Source organism: Drosophila sechellia, chromosome X (assembly GCF_004382195.2).
Source record: "Drosophila sechellia strain sech25 chromosome X, ASM438219v1, whole genome shotgun sequence".
Classification (NCBI taxonomy): domain Eukaryota; kingdom Metazoa; phylum Arthropoda; class Insecta; order Diptera; family Drosophilidae; genus Drosophila; species Drosophila sechellia.
Window position 1 is genome coordinate 16,052,858 of NC_045954.1, and position 21,899 is coordinate 16,074,756.

General features: G+C 35.8%; 3 protein-coding genes across 4 annotated transcripts; 1 reads left to right on the forward strand and 2 right to left on the reverse strand.

The window, feature by feature from the left end:
* Positions 1 to 13,141: 13,141 nt before the first annotated feature.
* LOC6620994 lies at positions 13,142 to 17,997 on the reverse strand. The gene is made up of 3 exons (XM_032725446.1): positions 17,428 to 17,997; positions 16,784 to 16,895; positions 13,142 to 16,717 (listed from the first exon to the last, which is right to left on the reverse strand). The coding sequence occupies exons 1-3, from the start codon at positions 17,579 to 17,581 to the stop codon at positions 13,246 to 13,248; spliced, it is 3,738 nt and encodes a 1,245-aa protein (XP_032581337.1). The 5' UTR covers positions 17,582 to 17,997; the 3' UTR covers positions 13,142 to 13,245.
* A 784-nt stretch (positions 17,998 to 18,781) lies between these two features.
* LOC6620726 (solute carrier family 25 member 46) lies at positions 18,782 to 20,466 on the forward strand. Its single transcript, XM_032725297.1, has 4 exons — positions 18,782 to 18,949; positions 19,012 to 19,091; positions 19,155 to 19,494; positions 19,550 to 20,466. The coding sequence occupies exons 1-4, from the start codon at positions 18,918 to 18,920 to the stop codon at positions 20,283 to 20,285; spliced, it is 1,188 nt and encodes a 395-aa protein (XP_032581188.1). The 5' UTR covers positions 18,782 to 18,917; the 3' UTR covers positions 20,286 to 20,466.
* A 297-nt stretch (positions 20,467 to 20,763) lies between these two features.
* On the reverse strand, positions 20,764 to 21,725 carry LOC6620721 (NADH-quinone oxidoreductase subunit B 2). 2 transcript variants are annotated; one of them, XM_002044889.2, is made up of 2 exons: positions 21,656 to 21,725; positions 20,764 to 21,601 (listed from the first exon to the last, which is right to left on the reverse strand). In XM_002044889.2, exon 2 carries the CDS (start codon positions 21,592 to 21,594, stop codon positions 20,929 to 20,931), a length of 666 nt encoding a protein of 221 aa, XP_002044925.2. In that variant the 5' UTR covers positions 21,595 to 21,601; positions 21,656 to 21,725; the 3' UTR covers positions 20,764 to 20,928. The 2 variants fall into 2 exon arrangements, with proteins under 2 accessions (XP_002044925.2, XP_032581189.1); XM_032725298.1 differs by having other exon boundaries at positions 20,764 to 21,604; positions 21,656 to 21,724.
* Positions 21,726 to 21,899: the final 174 nt, after the last annotated feature.

The following is a 21,899-nucleotide window of genomic DNA, read 5'->3' on the forward strand; positions in this document are numbered from 1 at the left end:
ACAAAATGGTACTCCTTTTTGCTCTGTGACCATTTTTAGTCAAGTTATAGCCAAAAAAAGCCAATTTAAATATTCATTTTTTTGCCAAAAATATTTCCCAGATTTTTTGTGAAAAAATATATTGGTATTTTGATCAAAACATTCGAAATAATTACCCAAATATGGAATGTCATACCTCGTTGAGTTTGTTTCTTAAATCCCAATCGAATTGCATTCAAGTTTTGGAATTCTAGGATGTTTCAATTTTTTGCAAATTTTGATGATGGTACCCCTTACAAAAAATGCGAAAATTTTGCCCAAAAATTAATTTAACAAAATCAGTTTAAAAGTGAAAGGGTTGTTAGTATTGGTTGTAGGAGTACAAAATGGTACTCCTTTTTGCTCTGTGACCAATTTAGTCAAGTTATAGCCAAAAAACGCCAATTTAAAATTTCATTTTTTGCCAAAATATTTTCCAGATTTTTTGTGAAAAAAAATATTTGGTATTTTGATCAAAACATTCGAAATAATTACCCAAATATGGAATGTCATACCTCGTTGAGTTTGTTTTCTTAAATCCCAATCGAATTGCATTCAAGTTTTGGAATTCTAGGATGTTTCAATTTTTTGCAAATGAGATTGTACAAAAAAATGCGAAAATTTGCCCAAAAATTAATTTAACAAAATCAGTTTAGAAGTGAAAGGGTTGTTAGTATTGTTGTAAGGAGTACAAAATGGTACTCCTTTTTGCTATGTGACCATTTTTAGTCAGTTATAGCCAAAAACGCCAATTTGAAATTTCATTTTTTTGCCAAAAATATTTTCCCAGATTTTTTGTGAAAAAAATATTTGGTATTTTGATCAAAACATTCGAAATAATTACCCAAATATGGAATGTCATACCTCGTTGAGTTTGTTTCTTAAATCCAATCGAATTGCATTCAAGTTTTGGAATTCTAGGATGTTTCAATTTTTTGCAAATTTGATGATGGTACCCCTTACAAAAATGCGAAAATTTGCCCAAAATTAATTTAACAAAATCAGTTTAGAAGTGAAAGGGGTTGTTAGTATTGGTTGTAAGGAGTACAAAATGGTACTCCTTTTTGCTCTGTGAACATTTTTAGTCAAGTTATAGCCAAAAACGCCAATTTGAAATTTCATTTTTTTGCCAAAAATATTTTCCCAGATTTTTTGTGAAAAAAATATTGGTATTTTGATCCAAAACATTCGAAATAATTACCCAAATATGGAATGTCATACCTCGTTGAGTTTGTTTCTTAAATCCCAATCGAATTGCATTCAAGTTTTGGAATTCTAGGATGTTTCAATTTTTTGCAAATTTTGATGTACCCTTACAAAAAAATGGCGAAAATTTGCCCAAAAATTAATTTAACAAAATCAGTTTAGAAGTGAAAGAGGTTGTTAGTATTGGTTGTAAGGAGTACAAAATGGTACTCCTTTTTGCTCTGTGACCATTTTAAGTCAAGTTATAGCAAAACGCCAATTTAAAATTTCATTTTTTTGCCAAAAATATTTTCCAGATTTTTTGTGAAAAAAAATATTTGGTATTTTGATCAAAACATTCGAAATAATTACCCAAATATGGAATGTCATACCTCGTTGAGTTTGTTTCTTAAATCCCAATCGAATTGCATTCAAGTTTGGAATTCTAGGATGTTTCAATTTTTTGCAAAATTGAATGCCCTTACAAAAAAATGCGAAAATTTGCCCAAAAATTAATTTAACAAAATCAGTTTAGAAGTGAAGGGGTTGTTAGTATTTGTTGTAAGGAGTACAAAATGGTACTCCTTTTGCTCTGTGACCATTTTAGTCAAGTTATAGCCAAAACGCCAATTTGAAATTTCATTTTTTTGCCAAAAATATTTTCCCAGATTTTTTTGTGAAAAAATATTTGGTATTTTGATCAAAACATTCTAAATAATTACCCAATATGGAATGTCATACCTCGTTGAGTTTGTTTCTTAAATCCCAATCGAATTGCATTCAAGTTTTGGAATTCTAGGATGTTTCAATTTTTTGCAAATTTTGATGATGGTACCCCTTACAAAAAATGCGAAAATTTGCCCAAAAATTAATTTAACAAATCAGTTTAGAAGTGAAAGAGGTTGTTAGTATTGGTTGTAAGGAGTACAAAATGGTACTCCTTTTTGCTCTGTGAACATTTTTAGTCAAGTTATAGCCAAAACGCCAATTTGAAATTTCATTTTTTTTGCCAAAAATATTTTTCCAGATTTTTTGTGAAAAAAATATTTGGTATTTTGATCAAAACATTCGAAATAATTACCGAAATATGGAATGTCATACCTCGTTGAGTTTGTTTTCTTAAATCCCAATCGAATTGCATTCAAGTTTTGGAAGTTCTAGGATGTTTCAATTTTTTGCAAATTTTGATGATGGTAACCCTTACAAAAAATGCGAAAATTTGCCCAAAATTAATTTAACAAATCAGTTTAGAAGTGAAAGAGGTTGTTAGTATTGGTTGTAAGGAGTACAAAATGGTACTCCTTTTTGCTCTGTGACCAATTTAAGTCAAGTTATAGCCAAAAACGCCAATTTAAAATTTCATTTTTTTGCCAAAAATATTTTCCTAGATTTTTTGTGAAAAAAAATATTTGGTATTTTGATCAAAACATTCGAAATAATTACCCAAATATGGAATGTCATACCTCGTTGAGTTTGTTTCTTAAATCCCAATCGAATTGCATTCAAGTTTTGGAATTCTAGGATGTTTCAATTTTTTGCAAAATGCCCTTACAAAAAATGCGAAAATTTGCCCAAAAATTAATTTAACAAAATCAGTTTAGAAGTGAAAGGGGTTGTTAGTATTTGTTGTAAGGAGTACAAAATGGTACTCCTTTTTGCTATGTGACCATTTTTAGTCAAGTTATAGCCAAAAACGCCAATTTGAAATTTCATTTTTTTTCCAAAAATATTTTCCCAGATTTTTTGTGAAAAAAATATTTGGTATTTTGATCAAAACATTCGAAATAATTACCCAAATATGGAATGTCATACCTCGTTGAGTTTGTTTCTTAAATCCCAATCGAATTGCATTCAAGTTTTAGAATTCTAGGATGTTTCAATTTTTTGCAAATTTTGATGATGGTACCCCTTACAAAAAATGCGAAAATTTGCCCAAAAATTAATTTAACAAAATCAGTTTAGAAGTGAAAGAGGTTGTTAGTATTGGTTGTAAGGAGTACAAAATGGTACTCCTTTTTGCTCTGTGACCAATTTAAGTCAAGTTATAGCCAAAAACGCCAATTTAAAATTTCATTTTTTTGCCAAAAATATTTTCCTAGATTTTTTGTGAAAAAAAATATTTGGTATTTTGATCAAAACATTCGAAATAATTACCCAAATATGGAATGTCATACCTCGTTGAGTTTGTTTCTTAAATCCCAATCGAATTGCATTCAAGTTTTGGAGTTCTAGGATGTTTCAATACCCCTTACAAAAAATGCGAAAATTTGCCCAAAAATTAATTTAACAAAATCAGTTTAGAAGTGAAAGAGGTTGTTAGTATTGGTTGTAAGGAGTACAAAATGGTACTCCTTTTTGCTCTGTGAACATTTTTAGTCAAGTTATAGCCAAAAACGCCAATTTAAAATTTCATTTTTTTGCCAAAAATATTTTTCCAGATTTTTTGTGAAAAAAATATTTGGTATTTTGATCAAAACATTCGAAATAATTACCCAAATATGGAATGTCATACCTCGTTGAGTTTGTTTCTTAAATCCCAATCGAATTGCATTCAAGTTTTGGAATTCTAGGATGTTTCAATTTTTTGCAAATTTTGATGATGGTAACCCTTACAAAAAATGCGAAAATTTGCCCAAAAATTAATTTAACAAAATCAGTTTAGAAGTGAAAGAGGTTGTTAGTATTGGTTGTAAGGAGTACAAAATGGTACTCCTTTTTGCTCTGTGACCAATTTAAGTCAAGTTATAGCCAAAAACGCCAATTTAAAATTTCATTTTTTTGCCAAAAATATTTTCCTAGATTTTTTGTGAAAAAAAATATTTGGTATTTTGATCAAAACATTCGAAATAATTACCCAAATATGGAATGTCATACCTCGTTGAGTTTGTTTCTTAAATCCCAATCGAATTGCATTCAAGTTTTGGAATTCTAGGATGTTTCAATTTTTTGCAAATTTTGATGACAAAAAATGCGAAAATTTGCCCAAAAATTAATTTAACAAAATCAGTTTAGAAGTGAAAGGGGTTGTTAGTATTTGTTGTAAGGAGTACAAAATGGTACTCCTTTTTGCTCTGTGACCATTTTTAGTCAAGTTATAGCCAAAAACGCCAATTTGAAATTTCATTTTTTTGCCAAAAATATTTTCCCAGATTTTTTGTGAAAAAAATATTTGGTATTTTGATCAAAACATTCTAAATAATTACCCAAATATGGAATGTCATACCTCGTTGAGTTTGTTTCTTAAATCCCAATCGAATTGCATTCAAGTTTTGGAATTCTAGGATGTTTCAATTTTTTGCAAATTTTGATGATGGTACCCCTTACAAAAAATGCGAAAATTTGCCCAAAAATTAATTTAACAAAATCAGTTTAGAAGTGAAAGAGGTTGTTAGTATTGGTTGTAAGGAGTACAAAATGGTACTCCTTTTTGCTCTGTGAACATTTTTAGTCAAGTTATAGCCAAAAACGCCAATTTGAAATTTCATTTTTTTGCCAAAAATATTTTTCCAGATTTTTTGTGAAAAAAATATTTGGTATTTTGATCAAAACATTCGAAATAATTACCGAAATATGGAATGTCATACCTCGTTGAGTTTGTTTCTTAAATCCCAATCGAATTGCATTCAAGTTTTGGAGTTCTAGGATGTTTCAATTTTTTGCAAATTTTGATGATGGTAACCCTTACAAAAAATGCGAAAATTTGCCCAAAAATTAATTTAACAAAATCAGTTTAGAAGTGAAAGAGGTTGTTAGTATTGGTTTTAAGGAGTACAAAATGGTACTCCTTTTTGCTCTGTGACCAATTTAAGTCAAGTTATAGCCAAAAACGCCAATTTAAAATTTCATTTTTTTGCCAAAAATATTTTCCTAGATTTTTTGTGAAAAAAAATATTTGGTATTTTGATCAAAACATTCGAAATAATTACCCAAATATGGAATGTCATACCTCGTTGAGTTTGTTTCTTAAATCCCAATCGAATTGCATTCAAGTTTTGGAATTCTAGGATGTTTCAATTTTTTGCAAATGCCCTTACAAAAAATGCGAAAATTTGCCCAAAAATTAATTTAACAAAATCAGTTTAGAAGTGAAAGGGGTTGTTAGTATTTGTTGTAAGGAGTACAAAATGGTACTCCTTTTTGCTATGTGACCATTTTTAGTCAAGTTATAGCCAAAAACGCCAATTTGAAATTTTATTTTTTTTCCAAAAATATTTTCCCAGATTTTTTGTGAAAAAAATATTTGGTATTTTGATCAAAACATTCGAAATAATTACCCAAATATGGAATGTCATACCTCGTTGAGTTTGTTTCTTAAATCCCAATTGAATTGCATTCAAGTTTTAGAATTCTAGGATGTTTCAATTTTTTGCAAATTTTGATGATGGTACCCCTTACAAAAAATGCGAAAATTTGCCCAAAAATTAATTTAACAAAATCAGTTTAGAAGTGAAAGAGGTTGTTAGTATTGGTTGTAAGGAGTACAAAATGGTACTCCTTTTTGCTCTGTGACCAATTTAAGTCAAGTTATAGCCAAAAACGCCAATTTAAAATTTCATTTTTTTGCCAAAAATATTTTCCTAGATTTTTTGTGAAAAAAAATATTTGGTATTTTGATCAAAACATTCGAAATAATTACCCAAATATGGAATGTCATACCTCGTTGAGTTTGTTTCTTAAATCCCAATCGAATTGCATTCAAGTTTTGGAATTCTAGGATGTTTCAATTTTTTGCAAATGCCCTTACAAAAAATGCGAAAATTTGCCCAAAAATTAATTTAACAAAATCAGTTTAGAAGTGAAAGGGGTTGTTAGTATTTGTTGTAAGGAGTACAAAATGGTACTCCTTTTTGCTATGTGACCATTTTTAGTCAAGTTATAGCCAAAAACGCCAATTTGAAATTTCATTTTTTTGCCAAAAATATTTTCCCAGATTTTTTGTGAAAAAAATATTTGGTATTTTGATCAAAACATTCTAAATAATTACCCAAATATGGAATGTCATACCTCGTTGAGTTTGTTTCTTAAATCCCAATCGAATTGCATTCAAGTTTTGGAATTCTAGGATGTTTCAATTTTTTGCAAATTTTGATGATGGTACCCCTTACAAAAAATGCGAAAATTTGCCCAAAAATTAATTTAACAAAATCAGTTTAGAAGTGAAAGAGGTTGTTAGTATTGGTTGTAAGGAGTACAAAATGGTACTCCTTTTTGCTCTGTGAACATTTTTAGTCAAGTTATAGCCAAAAACGCCAATTTAAAATTTCATTTTTTTGCCAAAAATATTTTTCCAGATTTTTTGTGAAAAAAATATTTGGTATTTTGATCAAAACATTCGAAATAATTACCCAAATATGGAATGTCATACCTCGTTGAGTTTGTTTCTTAAATCCCAATCGAATTGCATTCAAGTTTTGGAATTCTAGGATGTTTCAATTTTTTGCAAATTTTGATGCAAATTACAAAAAATGCGAAAATTTGCCCAAAAATTAATTTAACAAAATCAGTTTAGAAGTGAAAGAGGTTGTTAGTATTGGTTGTAAGGAGTACAAAATGGTACTCCTTTTTGCTCTGTGAACATTTTTAGTCAAGTTATAGCCAAAAACGCCAATTTGAAATTTCATTTTTTTGCCAAAAATATTTTTCCAGATTTTTGTGAAAAAAATATTTGGTATTTTGATCAAAACATTCGAAATAATTACCGAAATATGGAATGTCATACCTCGTTGAGTTTGTTTCTTAAATCCCAATCGAATTGCATTCAAGTTTTGGAATTCTAGGATGTTTCAATTTTTTGCAAAAAATTGCGAAAACAAAACAAAAAATGCGAAAATTTGCCCAAAAATTAATTTAACAAAATCAGTTTAGAAGTGAAAGAGGTTGTTAGTATTGGTTGTAAGGAGTACAAAATGGTACTCCTTTTTGCTCTGTGAACATTTTTAGTCAAGTTATAGCCAAAAACGCCAATTTGAAATTTCATTTTTTTGCCAAAAATATTTTTCCAGATTTTTTGTGAAAAAAATATTTGGTATTTTGATCAAAACATTCGAAATAATTACCCAAATATGGAATGTCATACCTCGTTGAGTTTGTTTCTTAAATCCCAATCGAATTGCATTCAAGTTTTGGAATTCTAGGATGTTTCAATTTTTTGAAAATTTTGATGATGGTACCCCTTACAAAAAATGCGAAAATTTGTCCAAAAATTAATTTTACAAAATCAGTTTAAAAGTGAAAGGGGTTGTTAGTATTTGTTGCAAGGAGTACAAAATGGTACTCCTTTTTGCTCTGTGACCATTTTTAGTCAAGTTATAGCCAAAAACGCCAATTTAAAATTTCATTTTTTTGCCAAAAATATTTTTCCAGATTTTTTGTGAAAAAAATATTTGGTATTTTGATCAAAACATTCGAAATAATTACCCAAATATGGAATGTCATACCTCGTTGAGTTTGTTTCTTAAATCCCAATCGAATTGCATTCAAGTTTTGGAATTCTAGGATGTTTCAATTTTTTGCAAATTTTGATGATGGTACCCCTTACAAAAAATGCGAAAATTTGCCCAAAAATTAATTTAACAAAATCAGTTTAGAAGTGAAAGAGGTTGTTAGTATTGGTTGTAAGGAGTACAAAATGGTACTCCTTTTTGCTCTGTGAACATTTTTAGTCAAGTTATAGCCAAAAACGCCAATTTAAAATTTCATTTTTTTGCCAAAAATATTTTTCCAGATTTTTTGTGAAAAAAATATTTGGTATTTTGATCAAAACATTCGAAATAATTACCCAAATATGGAATGTCATACCTCGTTGAGTTTGTTTCTTAAATCCCAATCGAATTGCATTCAAGTTTTGGAATTCTAGGATGTTTCAATTTTTTGCAAATTTTGATGCAAATTACAAAAAATGCGAAAATTTGCCCAAAAATTAATTTAACAAAATCAGTTTAGAAGTGAAAGAGGTTGTTAGTATTGGTTGTAAGGAGTACAAAATGGTACTCCTTTTTGCTCTGTGAACATTTTTAGTCAAGTTATAGCCAAAAACGCCAATTTGAAATTTCATTTTTTTGCCAAAAATATTTTTCCAGATTTTTTGTGAAAAAAATATTTGGTATTTTGATCAAAACATTCGAAATAATTACCGAAATATGGAATGTCATACCTCGTTGAGTTTGTTTCTTAAATCCCAATCGAATTGCATTCAAGTTTTGGAATTCTAGGATGTTTCAATTTTTTGCAAAAAATTGCGAAAACAAAACAAAAAATGCGAAAATTTGCCCAAAAATTAATTTAACAAAATCAGTTTAGAAGTGAAAGAGGTTGTTAGTATTGGTTGTAAGGAGTACAAAATGGTACTCCTTTTTGCTCTGTGAACATTTTTAGTCAAGTTATAGCCAAAAACGCCAATTTAAAATTTCATTTTTTTGCCAAAAATATTTTTCCAGATTTTTTGTGAAAAAAATATTTGGTATTTTGATCAAAACATTCGAAATAATTACCCAAATATGGAATGTCATACCTCGTTGAGTTTGTTTCTTAAATCCCAATCGAATTGCATTCAAGTTTTGGAATTCTAGGATGTTTCAATTTTTTGCAAATTTTGATGCAAATTACAAAAAATGCGAAAATTTGCCCAAAAATTAATTTAACAAAATCAGTTTAGAAGTGAAAGAGGTTGTTAGTATTGGTTGTAAGGAGTACAAAATGGTACTCCTTTTTGCTCTGTGAACATTTTTAGTCAAGTTATAGCCAAAAACGCCAATTTGAAATTTCATTTTTTTGCCAAAAATATTTTTCCAGATTTTTTGTGAAAAAAATATTTGGTATTTTGATCAAAACATTCGAAATAATTACCGAAATATGGAATGTCATACCTCGTTGAGTTTGTTTCTTAAATCCCAATCGAATTGCATTCAAGTTTTGGAATTCTAGGATGTTTCAATTTTTTGCAAAAAATTGCGAAAACAAAACAAAAAATGCGAAAATTTGCCCAAAAATTAATTTAACAAAATCAGTTTAGAAGTGAAAGAGGTTGTTAGTATTGGTTGTAAGGAGTACAAAATTGTACTCCTTTTTGCTCTGTGAACATTTTTAGTCAAGTTATAGCCAAAAACGCCAATTTGAAATTTCATTTTTTTGCCAAAAATATTTTTCCAGATTTTTTGTGAAAAAAATATTTGGTATTTTGATCAAAACATTCGAAATAATTACCGAAATATGGAATGTCATACCTCGTTGAGTTTGTTTCTTAAATCCCAATCGAATTGCATTCAAGTTTTGGAATTCTAGGATGTTTCAATTTTTTGAAAATTTTGATGATGGTACCCCTTACAAAAAATGCGAAAATTTGTCCAAAAATTAATTTTACAAAATCAGTTTAAAAGTGAAAGGGGTTGTTAGTATTTGTTGCAAGGAGTACAAAATGGTACTCCTTTTTGCTCTGTGGCCATTTTTAGTCAAGTTATAGCCAAAAACGCCAATTTGAAATTTCATTTTTTTTCCAAAAATATTTTTCCAGATTTTTTGTGAAAAAAATATTTGGTATTTTGATCAAAACATTCGAAATAATTACCCAAATATGGAATGTCATACCTCGTTGAGTTTGTTTCTTAAATCCCAATCGAATTGCATTCAAGTTTTGGAATTCTAGGATGTTTCAATTTTTTGCAAATTTTGATGATGAACAAAAAATGCGAAAATTTGCCCAAAAATTAATTTAACAAAATCAGTTTAGAAGTGAAAGAGGTTGTTAGTATTGGTTGTAAGGAGTACAAAATGGTACTCCTTTTTGCTCTGTGAACATTTTTAGTCAAGTTATAGCCAAAAACGCCAATTTGAAATTTCATTTTTTTGCCAAAAATATTTTTCCAGATTTTTTGTGAAAAAAATATTTGGTATTTTGATCAAAACATTCGAAATAATTACCGAAATATGGAATGTCATACCTCGTTGAGTTTGTTTCTTAAATCCCAATCGAATTGCATTCAAGTTTTGGAATTCTAGGATGTTTCAATTTTTTGCAAATTTTGATGATGCCCTTACAAAAAATGCGAAAATTTGTCCAAAAATTAATTTTACAAAATCAGTTTAAAAGTGAAAGGGGTTGTTAGTATTTGTTGTAAGGAGTACAAAATGGTACTCCTTTTTGCTCTGTGACCATTTTTAGTCAAGTTATAGCCAAAAACGCCAATTTGAAATTTCATTTTTTTTCCAAAAATATTTTCCCAGATTTTTTGTGAAAAAAATATTTGGTATTTTGATCAAAACATTCGAAATAATTACCCAAATATGGAATGTCATACCTCGTTGAGTTTGTTTCTTAAATCCCAATCGAATTGCATTCAAGTTTTGGAATTCTAGGATGTTTCAATTTTTTGCAAATTTTGCAAAATGCGAAAATTTGCCCAAAAATTAATTTAACAAAATCAGTTTAGAAGTGAAAGAGGTTGTTAGTATTGGTTGTAAGGAGTACAAAATGGTACTCCTTTTTGCTCTGTGAACATTTTTAGTCAAGTTATAGCCAAAAACGCCAATTTGAAATTTAATTTTTTTGCCAAAAATATTTTTCCAGATTTTTTGTGAAAAAAATATTTGGTATTTTGATCAAAACATTCGAAATAATTACCGAAATATGGAATGTCATACCTCGTTGAGTTTGTTTCTTAAATCCCAATCGAATTGCATTCAAGTTTTGGAATTCTAGGATGTTTCAATTTTTTGCAAATTTTGATGATGGTACCCCTTACAAAAAATGCGAAAATTTGCCCAAAAATTAATTTAACAAAATCAGTTTAGAAGTGAAAGGGGTTGTTAGTATTGGTTGTAAGGAGTACAAAATGGTACTCCTTTTGCTCTGTGACCAATTTAAGTCAAGTTATAGCCAAAAACGCCAATTTAAAATTTCATTTTTTTGCCAAAAATATTTTTCCAGATTTTTTGTGAAAAAAATATTTGGTATTTTGATCAAAACATTCGAAATAATTACCCAAATATGGAATGTCATACCTCGTTGAGTTTGTTTCTTAAATCCCAATCGAATTGCATTCAAGTTTTGGAATTCTAGGATGTTTCAATTTTTTGCAAATTTTGATGATGGTACCCCTTACAAAAAATGCGAAAATTTGCCCAAAAATTAATTTAACAAAATCAGTTTAGAAGTGAAAGGGGTTGTTAGTATTGGTTGTAAGGAGTACAAAATGGTACTCCTTTTGCTCTGTGACCAATTTAAGTCAAGTTATAGCCAAAAACGCCAATTTAAAATTTCATTTTTTTGCCAAAAATATTTTTCCAGATTTTTTGTGAAAAAAATATTTGGTATTTTGATCAAAACATTCGAAATAATTACCGAAATATGGAATGTCATACCTCGTTGAGTTTGTTTCTTAAATCCCAATCGAATTGCATTCAAGTTTTGGAATTCTAGGATGTTTCAATTTTTTGCAAATTTTGATGATGGTACCCCTTACAAAAAATGCGAAAATTTGTCCAAAAATTAATTTTACAAAATCAGTTTAAAAGTGAAAGGGGTTGTTAGTATTTGTTGCAAGGAGTACAAAATGGTACTCCTTTTTGCTCTGTGACCATTTTTAGTCAAGTTATAGCCAAAAACGCCAATTTGAAATTTCATTTTTTTTCCAAAAATATTTTTCCAGATTTTTTGTGAAAAAAATATTTGGTATTTTGATCAAAACATTCGAAATAATTACCCAAATATGGATTGTCATACCTCGTTGAGTTTGTTTCTTAAATCCCAATCGAATTGCATTCAAGTTTTGGAATTCTAGGATGTTTCAATTTTTTGCAAATTTTTTACAAAAATGCGAAAATTTGCCCAAAAATTAATTTAACAAAATCAGTTTAGAAGTGAAAGAGGTTGTTAGTATTGGTTGTAAGGAGTACAAAATGGTACTCCTTTTTGCTCTGTGACCAATTTAAGTCAAGTTATAGCCAAAAACGCCAATTTAAAATTTCATTTTTTTGCCAAAAATATTTTTCCAGATTTTTTGTGAAAAAAATATTTGGTATTTTGATCAAAACATTCGAAATAATTACCCAAATATGGAATGTCATACCTCGTTGAGTTTGTTTCTTAAATCCCAATCGAATTGCATTCAAGTTTTGGAATTCTAGGATGTTTCAATTTTTTGCAAATTTTTTACAAAAATGCGAAAATTTGCCCAAAAATTAATTTAACAAAATCAGTTTAGAAGTGAAAGAGGTTGTTAGTATTTGTTGCAAGGAGTACAAAATGGTACTCCTTTTTGCTCTGTGACCATTTTTAGTCAAGTTATAGCCAAAAACGCCAATTTGAAATTTCATTTTTTTGCCAACAATATTTTCCCAGATTTTTTGTGAAAAAAATATTTGGTATTTTGATCAAAACATTCTAAATAATTACCCAAATATGGAATGTCACACCTCGTTGAATTTGTTTCTTAAATCCCAATCGAATTGCATTCAAGTTTTGGAATTCTAGGATGTTTCAATTTTTTGAAAATTTTGATGAAAAAAATGCGAAACTTTGTCCAAAAATTAATTTTACAAAATCAGTTTAAAAGTGAAAGGGGTTGTTAGTATTTGTTGTAAGGAGTACAAAATGGTACTCCTTTTTGCTCTGTGACCATTTTTAGTCAAGTTATAGCCAAAAACGACAATTTGAAATTTCATTTTTTTGCCAAAAATATTTTCCCAGATTTTATTTTTACATCTTAAATTTTTAAGTTGTTGATAAAAATCGAAAATTGGCTAAAAGTTTAAATTAAAGAAGAGATACAGATCGCTAGTTTGGGCTATGAGCTGCACAAATATTTAATTCAATTTGCGGCTTATTTTGACTAAAACCTGCTTAAAACCAATCTACAATTTTCTTGATTCTGAAGAATTCGCGCCATAAAAAGAATTTTGTGTACCTGGCTATCCCAGAAGTAGATTTAAAATGCCAGGCAAATATTTTCTTATTTTTAATGAAGTTCTCAGACAAACATAAGATCACAAATAGTAACTATTAATATCTTTGTAATTAAAATATGCACTACCCCACACATCCTTGATCTAGATATCGTTCTTGCGCGCCGAGCTCCCAGCAGTAGTTGTAGTATTGATAATAGATGCACTGCCGCTGGTCAAAGAAGCACTAGCCTCTCCAACACCACCAGCAACACCACCTCCTCCTGCTCCACCAGCTCCAGCGCCCACCACACTCTGTCCCGATGGAATGCCGTGCTGAACGAGGAAATCGTGCTCATTCTTCGCCTGCCGCAGCCAGTTGCGCAGATCCCGGGTGCGCTCCACCAGGCAAGTGGTGTAGTTGACCGCCCGTGGACTCTGGGACACGATGGTGTTGGCCGTGAGGATGGCGGCGCCCATGGAGCTCTGCATCCTGCCGGCGGCTAGCTGGCGATAGGTCTCCAATCGATCGGCCAGCGTGGGAATCGAATGGGGAATATGCACCGCTCCACCGCCCTCGATGTCATCGGATAGAGAGAAGTTCTGAGTGCCAGTGTGCTGATGCTTGAGCACCTGCGACCATCCGAGGTCACGTGGCGATAGGATCGGGATGCCCGATGCGGTTTGATCATGTTGCTGTTGGTATTGCTTTTGCCCAAATATATCGAGGATTTCCCGGATCTCGGCATTGAGTATTTCCAAATTTTCAATACACTCATTCGACTCCTGCTGGTAGTAGTCCTTCTTCTTATGGAAATCCGCGGCACTGGCCAAATCGGTGCTACTGAAGCCAGAACTGGAGTGCGAGGATAGATCGCTAAGTGTGGCCGCATCGTCCATGGTGCCCAGGTCCAGGATCGATTTCTCCTTCTCGTAGATCCTCAGCAGACTCTGTTCCAGATGTCGCAGTCGTATTATCTTCTCGCCCAGAAGGGAACGAGTGCGATGGAGATTCACCTCCATTTCGGTCAGTTCCTTCTCCTCCTGGATTAGCTGATCAATGGAGTGTTTCGGCGATAGGGCGGTTATCTTCCGCTGCTGGCCGATCTCCCGCTGTCTCAGACGGAAATTTGTGCGCTGTGTCCTTAGCGATTCCTTGGCCCGACGCACCGAATCCCGCTCCAGATGTATGCGATGCTTGAAGAACTCCAACTCGGAGCCCACACCATTCGGCTTGATGGAGATGTCGGTGAAGGGATATCGCAGATGATATGGTGCATCCAGGGTATTCTCGGGAAACTGATCCTCCAGCGCCTCGAGCTTCTGGAGCTGATGACGTAGATTCTCCACCGGAGTACAGGGTCGTTCGCCCTTATAGCTGGTATCCGAATTCAAGCGCGACGTGGATGCCGATTTGGTGCGCGAGAAGACGATCCTACTGATTCCGGTCGACTCCTTGATCTGGTTACTATTGTTGTTCCTCTCGAGGTTCGATTGTGTGGCCACAGCACCCACCACCCCATCCCTCGAGGAGTTGCCATTATCACTGGCCGTTCTGGCGGAGAGTACTCCGCTGGCGGATTTGAGAAATGGCCCATAACGACCATTATTATAGGTATTCGATAGGGTCGTATCCGATTGACTTATGGAGGTATTATCATCCTGCAGCTGCAACTGCCGTATGTTGTACGACTTGGTCAGTTGACTCTTGTGCGAAACTGGACATGGTTTGACTATGGCCTCGCCGGCGATTGCCTGATCCGAGTAGCTGAGCGAGCGATTATCGCTATTTCCGGATTGGGGTTTGTAATACCGCTCCATGGAGCGTTCCATTTCGGTGCCACTGTTGGTGGACTTGGTGCTGTTGGTGTGGTTGTGCTGGGGCGCCATCTGCGCCTCCCGCCGTCGATTTCTTCGCTCCAGCGACAGCTTTACGTCCGTCTTAAGGCGCACGTACTTCTCCTTGAGGCACCTGTACTTGTCCTCCAGCAGGCGCTTCTCGCACCTGACCTTCTCGTACAGCCGCTCCTCGCCCTTCTCCCGGAATCGCTGCCTCTCCGCGTCCAGCTCGCGTGCGAACTTCTCGCGCATCTGGGACAGCCTGGAGCTGTGCTCCCGCCGCAGCAGCTCCTCCTCGCCGTGCAATTCCCGCTCGAGATCGCGAAGGATCTCTTCGTGATTGGCCTGCAGGGTGTCCATCCGGCTCTTGTGCTCGGTGGCCATCAAGGTGCGCTTGTTCTGCAGCTGGCGCTCCAACTGCACCCGGTATTTCTCCATTTGCAGCTCGAATGCCTCCTCCAATTTGTGCTGATGCGATGTGAGCCGGAGATCGTACTCGTGGCGGAATCTCTTGAGTTTGGCCTCGTGTTCTCGTCGAATGGCCTCAAAGTCAGTCTGCAACTGGGCCTCCTTGTCCGCAAAGTTGGCCCTATAGGCTGAAGTACTGCATATTGACTTGTCCGATGGAGGTGCTTGGACCGATTTGAGCTGCAATTGTTCCAGCTCGTAGCTGTGCTTTCGTCCTAGTTCCTCCAAATCGAAGGCATTATTTCCGACCAGAAGTGATGAGTCCTGTTCCGATTTATTAATAATAAAGCTACGCACCGAACTGCCCTTTGAATCGGAATCTGTGTCGTCGTAAAATAATTTTGGTGCATCAGTGTCCTTAGTTTTATCCGAGACTGTATCTCCTGATCCTGATATTTTCACTGCTTCCGGTATAGTCTTTGGTATAGTCTTATTCGAGTCTGATAAGAAGGGATTGCGATTGTATATGGCCTCGTCATTATCGGGCCAAGGATTAAGTGCTCCTTCCCTATCAGCTTCATCTACGTCCTCATCTTCAATCACATCATTATCCTCATCATCATCCTCATCATCATCGTCGCCTTGAACCACCACATCCTCATCATCATCCTCCGACTGCGAGTGCTCGTTTTGCTTATAGGCTTGCGTCATCTTGGTGGATTGAGTCTCCTCGGGGGAGCTTTTTACTCGCTGCCCCTGATCCAAATTAAAGCGCACGCTCTTCTTATCTTCCCCCTCAATCGTGGGCTCCAGTCGATCCAGTCTACGACTTATATCGGTTATGCTCGAATCGCGTAGAATACCCTTGACACCGGACGGCGAGGTATATCCATCGCTTTCGAACTGTCTATGTGCCTTTTGAAACATCGATACTGTACCCGAAGGTTTCGTACCGCCTTCGTTCTCCTCGGACCTATGGGTTTTTCCATTCATTTGACTAGTGGGCGAGGGTTTATTCGCTATTTGGGGCTTTGACTTGGTCACCTCGAAGCCAAGCTGATACAATCGACCCATATCCTTGGATCCAGATTCCAAAAATCGACTCTTGGCACTACTAAACAAGCTGGCCTTGCTGGCCACCGACCATTTCCGGGCCAAATTGTTCGGGGGCAGGGAACCCGGCGAGGGAATATCATCGATACCCTGCATGCTGCGTATTCCGGAGTCCAGTTGCGACAGATCATCGTTATCCCCCACCGATCCCGTGTCCAAAGGCTTCTGGCGCGCCTGATTAACCAAATCGCGGTATATGGCATCTAGTGGATGGTCCCATTGGGACTCTTTGGTGCGCGTATTGTGGTAGTAATGGCCATTCTTCTCCTCCGAGTAGCTGCCATGAAGTCATCCAAAATATTATTACTTTTGCACGCATTTTCAGTCATCTTGCAAACCTTACCATATCTTCCAGTCCGTTGGCAATGCGGCCATCAATCCTTCCTTGGCGAGATAGAGCAAATGTGGTTCCTTCTGAGGCTCGATTCCAATCAGGGAGGCATACTCATTGATTTCTGTGCAGGAAACAAAGGGTATATACATATTTAAATAAAAATTTGCTGCACAACTTACTTTTAACAATTAATAAAGAAATATGCCTATTAATATATTGTTTTAGCTTAGTAAAGGAGATGAAAATGTTTGGGAATTTTTACAGGCTATTTTATATATTTTGTAAAATTTCACATTTCTATTCTTGGTCTCCTTTTGATTTTCTCCTTTATTTTTAACTTGAATATATTATAAAATAATAAAATTGATTTTTCCAGGATAAAATATGTCTTTCATTGATTAAAATTGCCGTATATGTATATACCTAAGTACATATGTATAGCACGCCTACCTCAATCGTTATACACATGTAAGAAATCACTTATTATTGGATTCTAACTCCGTAAACCTATAAAACTAGTTTGGGGCAAACAAATTGCTTGCCAAACGTGGATTTTCACCGAAAAAGCCGATATTACCTACTCTCACCTACACAGTTATGTACACATGGGTTAAATAAGTTACCAATTGGGGTAACTAGTCGACGGAACTTACCCTCCGATGAGGGGAAACACGCCTCGTCGAAAACCTCCTCGCAGATGACGGACGACGAGCCCTGGGATGATGATGGTGTGGCTGGGAGGGATTTGGTTAACTCAGCGGACGCCGTGCTCGAGGAGATCCTCTTGCACACGCTGGTGGTCGTCATAATAGGTACTTTAACTGGGATTCACTAACCGAAGAAACTCGAGCGGAGCTAGCGTTTTCGTTGCTCCGGGGGAGTTATCCGTACTCGAAGTGTCGTTCAATATATTTGCATATATTGTTATACTTTTCGGATTTGACAATCATAGTTCTCCATACTATTCCTTAGTCCGAGTCCTGCCGACAGCGGAGCAAATGCCACAATAATCGGATGCAGTTTGACCTAAAAATGAAAATACAAATACCTACTGAGTCATCGCTATACCACTCAGTATGTGTGTGTGTCCATGTCGGAGCATGCTCCGAACGCGGGTTGCTGGCCAATTATCTGGTTGGCAACAGGATATTGCAGCGAGTTTGTGTGTCCGCGCAGCGCGACGACTCCCAGGTCCCAGGTCCCTGTCCTTTCCACCACGAAAGCAGCCGAACAGAGCCCCAAAAGGAAAATACCATGCTTTTAATACTGTCGTTATACTTTCGCAGGAAAAGACCTGAGAAATAAGGGTGTGGTGTGTCCTTATTTCGGGCAAATTCCACTTATGCTTGTTTTACATGAAAATTGCTTTATTCGATTATATTCCTTACCTTTTGGTGGGTTTTCTTTAAAAAACTATATTGTTTTATGCCCAATTACCAAAAAATATATTTCAGGATCCTGCTTAACAAGCTTAATATGACCTATTTTGAAGCATTATTAATAAATTAATGTATTCAAATTGTTTTCAGGAGAGCTAAGGTATAAAAAAATGCATTGAATCGGATATAATATTTTTAAATAATGAACATAAAGTATTGTACAAAATGGGTTGTACATTTTTTGATTAGGAGTATTATAAAGGTTTCGCTTGAAATACATTGTAGCGTTATTAAAAAGGATTTATTAAACTCAAGAAGCTGTTCTTAGTGAGTGGTATTATTCTAGGATTGGGGTTATTGATTCTATGCAGTTCTAAAAGAGCTTACTTAATTAACATAGCTTAATTTTTAATGTCCTACCTTTCTGCATGATTAATTTTTATTGCACAATATAAAACCAACTAATTTATAAATTCATATTTTCAAACATATTTCCCGCTTATATATTTGTAGATAATGAAAGAGTGTGAACATAATGATTTCACTTATTTTGATAAGATGTGATGCTGTGGAAACGCACTGAAAGCTTTAATACCAAACCAAAATTAGAGAGACCTTTTGTTTCGGTAATTACCATAGGATTGTTCCAATTATACTTCAAAACAATTGAATATTATGTTTAAAACACCTCCCTGTCCTGCCTGAAAATAGTTAATAATATAAATATCAAATCCATAGCTACCAAATAAGAAACAGACTTAGCTATGGCGGGAATGGATAACTACTCTAGCTTAAAGTATGTTAAATGGTATGATATATAATCACGATTACATACTAATAAACATCATCCATTTATAGATTTAAAGCGGAGTGTGAACTGCAAGATGATCCCCTGAGCAAGGAGCATCGGACTAGGGACAGGGTTAATCAGGATGATGGTGGGAAATCTCAGTTTCGCAATCATCTCTGAAAGCTCTCTATATAATATGTGCATCTTGCAGATATATCGGATCGAAAATATCTAGTCGTCGGCGTTCAGTGGGTCTCCCTGGTCACCGAGAACCTGCTTAGCCATCCGTTTGTGGTGCTGCGCCGGCAGTGCCAGGTGTACAATGCCTCGAGACGCTACCATTTGCATCCCTTCCAGCTTCTGCCCAGCATCGTCCACCTGCACAGAAGGCAGGGACTGACGACCCTGTGGAAGGGCGTGGGCAGCTGCCTACTGGTGCGCGGCATGACGCTGGCCATCGACGACTTTATCTCGAAGGTGACCAGCTGGCCCAAGGATGTGAATAGTCGCACCACCCTGAAGCGTTTCGGACAGCATCTCCTGCTCAAATGGTACCCACTTGACACCCATATCTCGGCCATTCTCTTATTCCTTTTCCATTCAAAGCATAAGTATCGGCCTGGTGGTGCCCTTCCATGCAGCTTCTCTCGTCGAAACGGTGCAAAGTGATATTGCCAGCGAGAAACCCGGTCTTTTCGATGTATTCCGGGAGGGCAGTCTGCGCTTGTTCTACTGGAGCTCCCCGCAAAAGGGCCGTATGCTACCAGCCTGGGCTCTGATAGGGCCAAGTGTCGCCTTTGGCATCACCAAGTATCTGTTTAATCTCGTGATACGGGGCGTGTCCTCGCGCATAATGCAGCGTCGCATAACGAATTCCCAGGACGGCCAGGGTGGAAAGTATCAGGAAATCTATGCCAGCCTTATTGCTATCCTAACCACTGAGGTCATGTTCTTCCCGTTCGAAACGATTCTACACCGTCTGCAATTGCAGGGAACACGAACTATAATCGACAACCTCGACAATGGCTACGATGTCGTACCCATTCTAACAAACTATCAAGGAGTCATCGATTGCTATCAGACAACGATTGTCTCCGAGGGAGTTAGTGGCCTCTACAAGGGCTTTGGAGCCATGATCCTGCAGTTTGCGGCACACGTGGCCGTCATCAAATTGGCCAAATGGGTTGTGAATCAAATCGTAGAGGTCATGTCCAACCGACCACCACAGCAAATAGTGAAGTACTATAATCTGGATGAGAATGCTTGCAACTCCAGGTCCACGACCTTGTCGCCAAGCCTTTCCAGTACCGAATGTAGTCTTGGGCAGAATTCACAAGATTAGTTAACGGCTAGTCAAATTATATTGCATATGTAAATTATACAAATATTTGTTTCTTTATGTATTTTTCGTTGGGTTTATTGGGACGTTAGCATGAATAATTGTATTTTAAGGGTTTGCTTACTCTGCAGTTGCGTTAAAAAATCTGCCAATTAAAAAATATAACTATTTTAAACACTTTAAACTGAGTTTATATTCTTGCACTTTGTGTCCCGAAAACGTCAGGACCTTGAAATATATACAGAAAAAGTAAGTGAAAACAGCAAATTGTCCTGTGGGGTTGGTGCGATCGTTCCTATGACAACTAAATGATATTGTTGCGTACACAATTCACGATAAAAAAAAAGAAGTGAGCGGTTAACTTGACGCTCATTTTGCAGGGAAACATAACTTTTTTCGATTTCACGATTTTCATCACGACCGTTGGCAAACAAACTTACGATTCAAGCTGACGTTTGGATACAGAAGTACAGCTTGAATGTTTGTATTTATATCGAAAGGCATTTATTTGCAATATCCTCGTGATCCAACAAACAATGTATACAACAACTGAACGTTAACAGAACGATATTTAATAAGATTTCTGTTCGCAAAATCGTAAATCGTTTGATGTTTCACATTTTAAATATAAGTTCCGATCGTTGCCTTACTTCCTATACCACATCTGGAGCGTCTTCATCCGCTTAACCTTCTTCTGCAGCTGCAGAACGCCGTACATGAGTGCCTCGGCGGTTGGCGGACAACCGGGTACGTATATGTCGACGGGGATTATCCTATCGCAGCCACGCACGACGGAGTACGAGTAATGGTAGTAGCCACCGCCGTTGGCACAGCTGCCCATGGAGATGACCCAACGTGGCTCGGGCATTTGGTCGTAGACCTTTCGCAGGGCCGGTGCCATTTTGTTGGTCAGCGTGCCAGCGACGATGATGACATCGGCCTGACGTGGAGATGCACGGAACACGACACCATATCGATCCATGTCGTATCGGGGAGCAGCGATGTGCATCATTTCGACGGCACAGCAGGCCAAACCGAAAGTCAGTGGCCAGATCGAGCCCTTGCGACCCCAGTTGAGGAGATCGTCCAGTCTGGCCAGCGACCACTCCGCAACGGAGGACTGTTTGGTGCCGAACGGAGAGTAGCCCTTCTTGGGCAGATTTTGGGCCACTTCGGCAACTGGAAGCGTTTGTTGTTGGCGCACCAGGACCATATTCAGTGCGGGCAGCGCCGAAATCGACGCATTCGGTGTCTGGGTCGTCTTTTGGAGAGCCCGGGCCAGGGTCGATGACATCATCGCCGAACGCAGCATGTTGATCCTGCTAAAGTAAATCCTTAGTTATGCTAGGACTGGGCATTTAAACATTTAATACCTATTTATGTAACTTCAACTTGTTTCGATTTATAGGGGATGCGTATGATGTGACCGCCGCCGAACTACTAACAAAAATACCAATTGCACCAGAAAAATATACTACAAAATACCAATTTACTTTAGATATCCTATTCTCACACAAGCACATCACTTGCGGCATCATGAACTTAATGCCCTTTTCCCACATAACGCATAACGCTAAAAAAAATCATGTTACTTGAAGGTCATAGCTAAAGCTGACC

What these genes read in the sequence shown, in the direction of transcription:
- LOC6620994 (XM_032725446.1), bottom strand. Translation starts at nt 17,581, where the DNA reads ATGACGACCACCAGCGTGTGCAAGAGGATCTCCTCGAGCACGGCGTCC. An exon ending in GTGTTTCCCCTCATCGGAGG is followed by an intron (nt 16,896 to 17,427) that starts GTAAGTTCCGTC and finishes TTTCCTGCACAG; the next exon opens with AAATCAATGAGTATGCCTCC. An exon ending in CCAACGGACTGGAAGATATG is followed by an intron (nt 16,718 to 16,783) that starts GTAAGGTTTGCA and finishes ACTTCATGGCAG; the next exon opens with CTACTCGGAGGAGAAGAATG.
- LOC6620726 (XM_032725297.1), top strand. Translation starts at nt 18,918, where the DNA reads ATGGCGGGAATGGATAACTACTCTAGCTTAAA. An exon ending in GATAACTACTCTAGCTTAAA is followed by an intron (nt 18,950 to 19,011) that starts GTATGTTAAATG and finishes ATCCATTTATAG; the next exon opens with ATTTAAAGCGGAGTGTGAAC. An exon ending in CAGGGTTAATCAGGATGATG is followed by an intron (nt 19,092 to 19,154) that starts GTGGGAAATCTC and finishes TGCATCTTGCAG; the next exon opens with ATATATCGGATCGAAAATAT.
- LOC6620721 (XM_002044889.2), bottom strand. Translation starts at nt 21,594, where the DNA reads ATGCTGCGTTCGGCGATGATGTCATCGACCCTGGCCCGGGCTCTCCAA.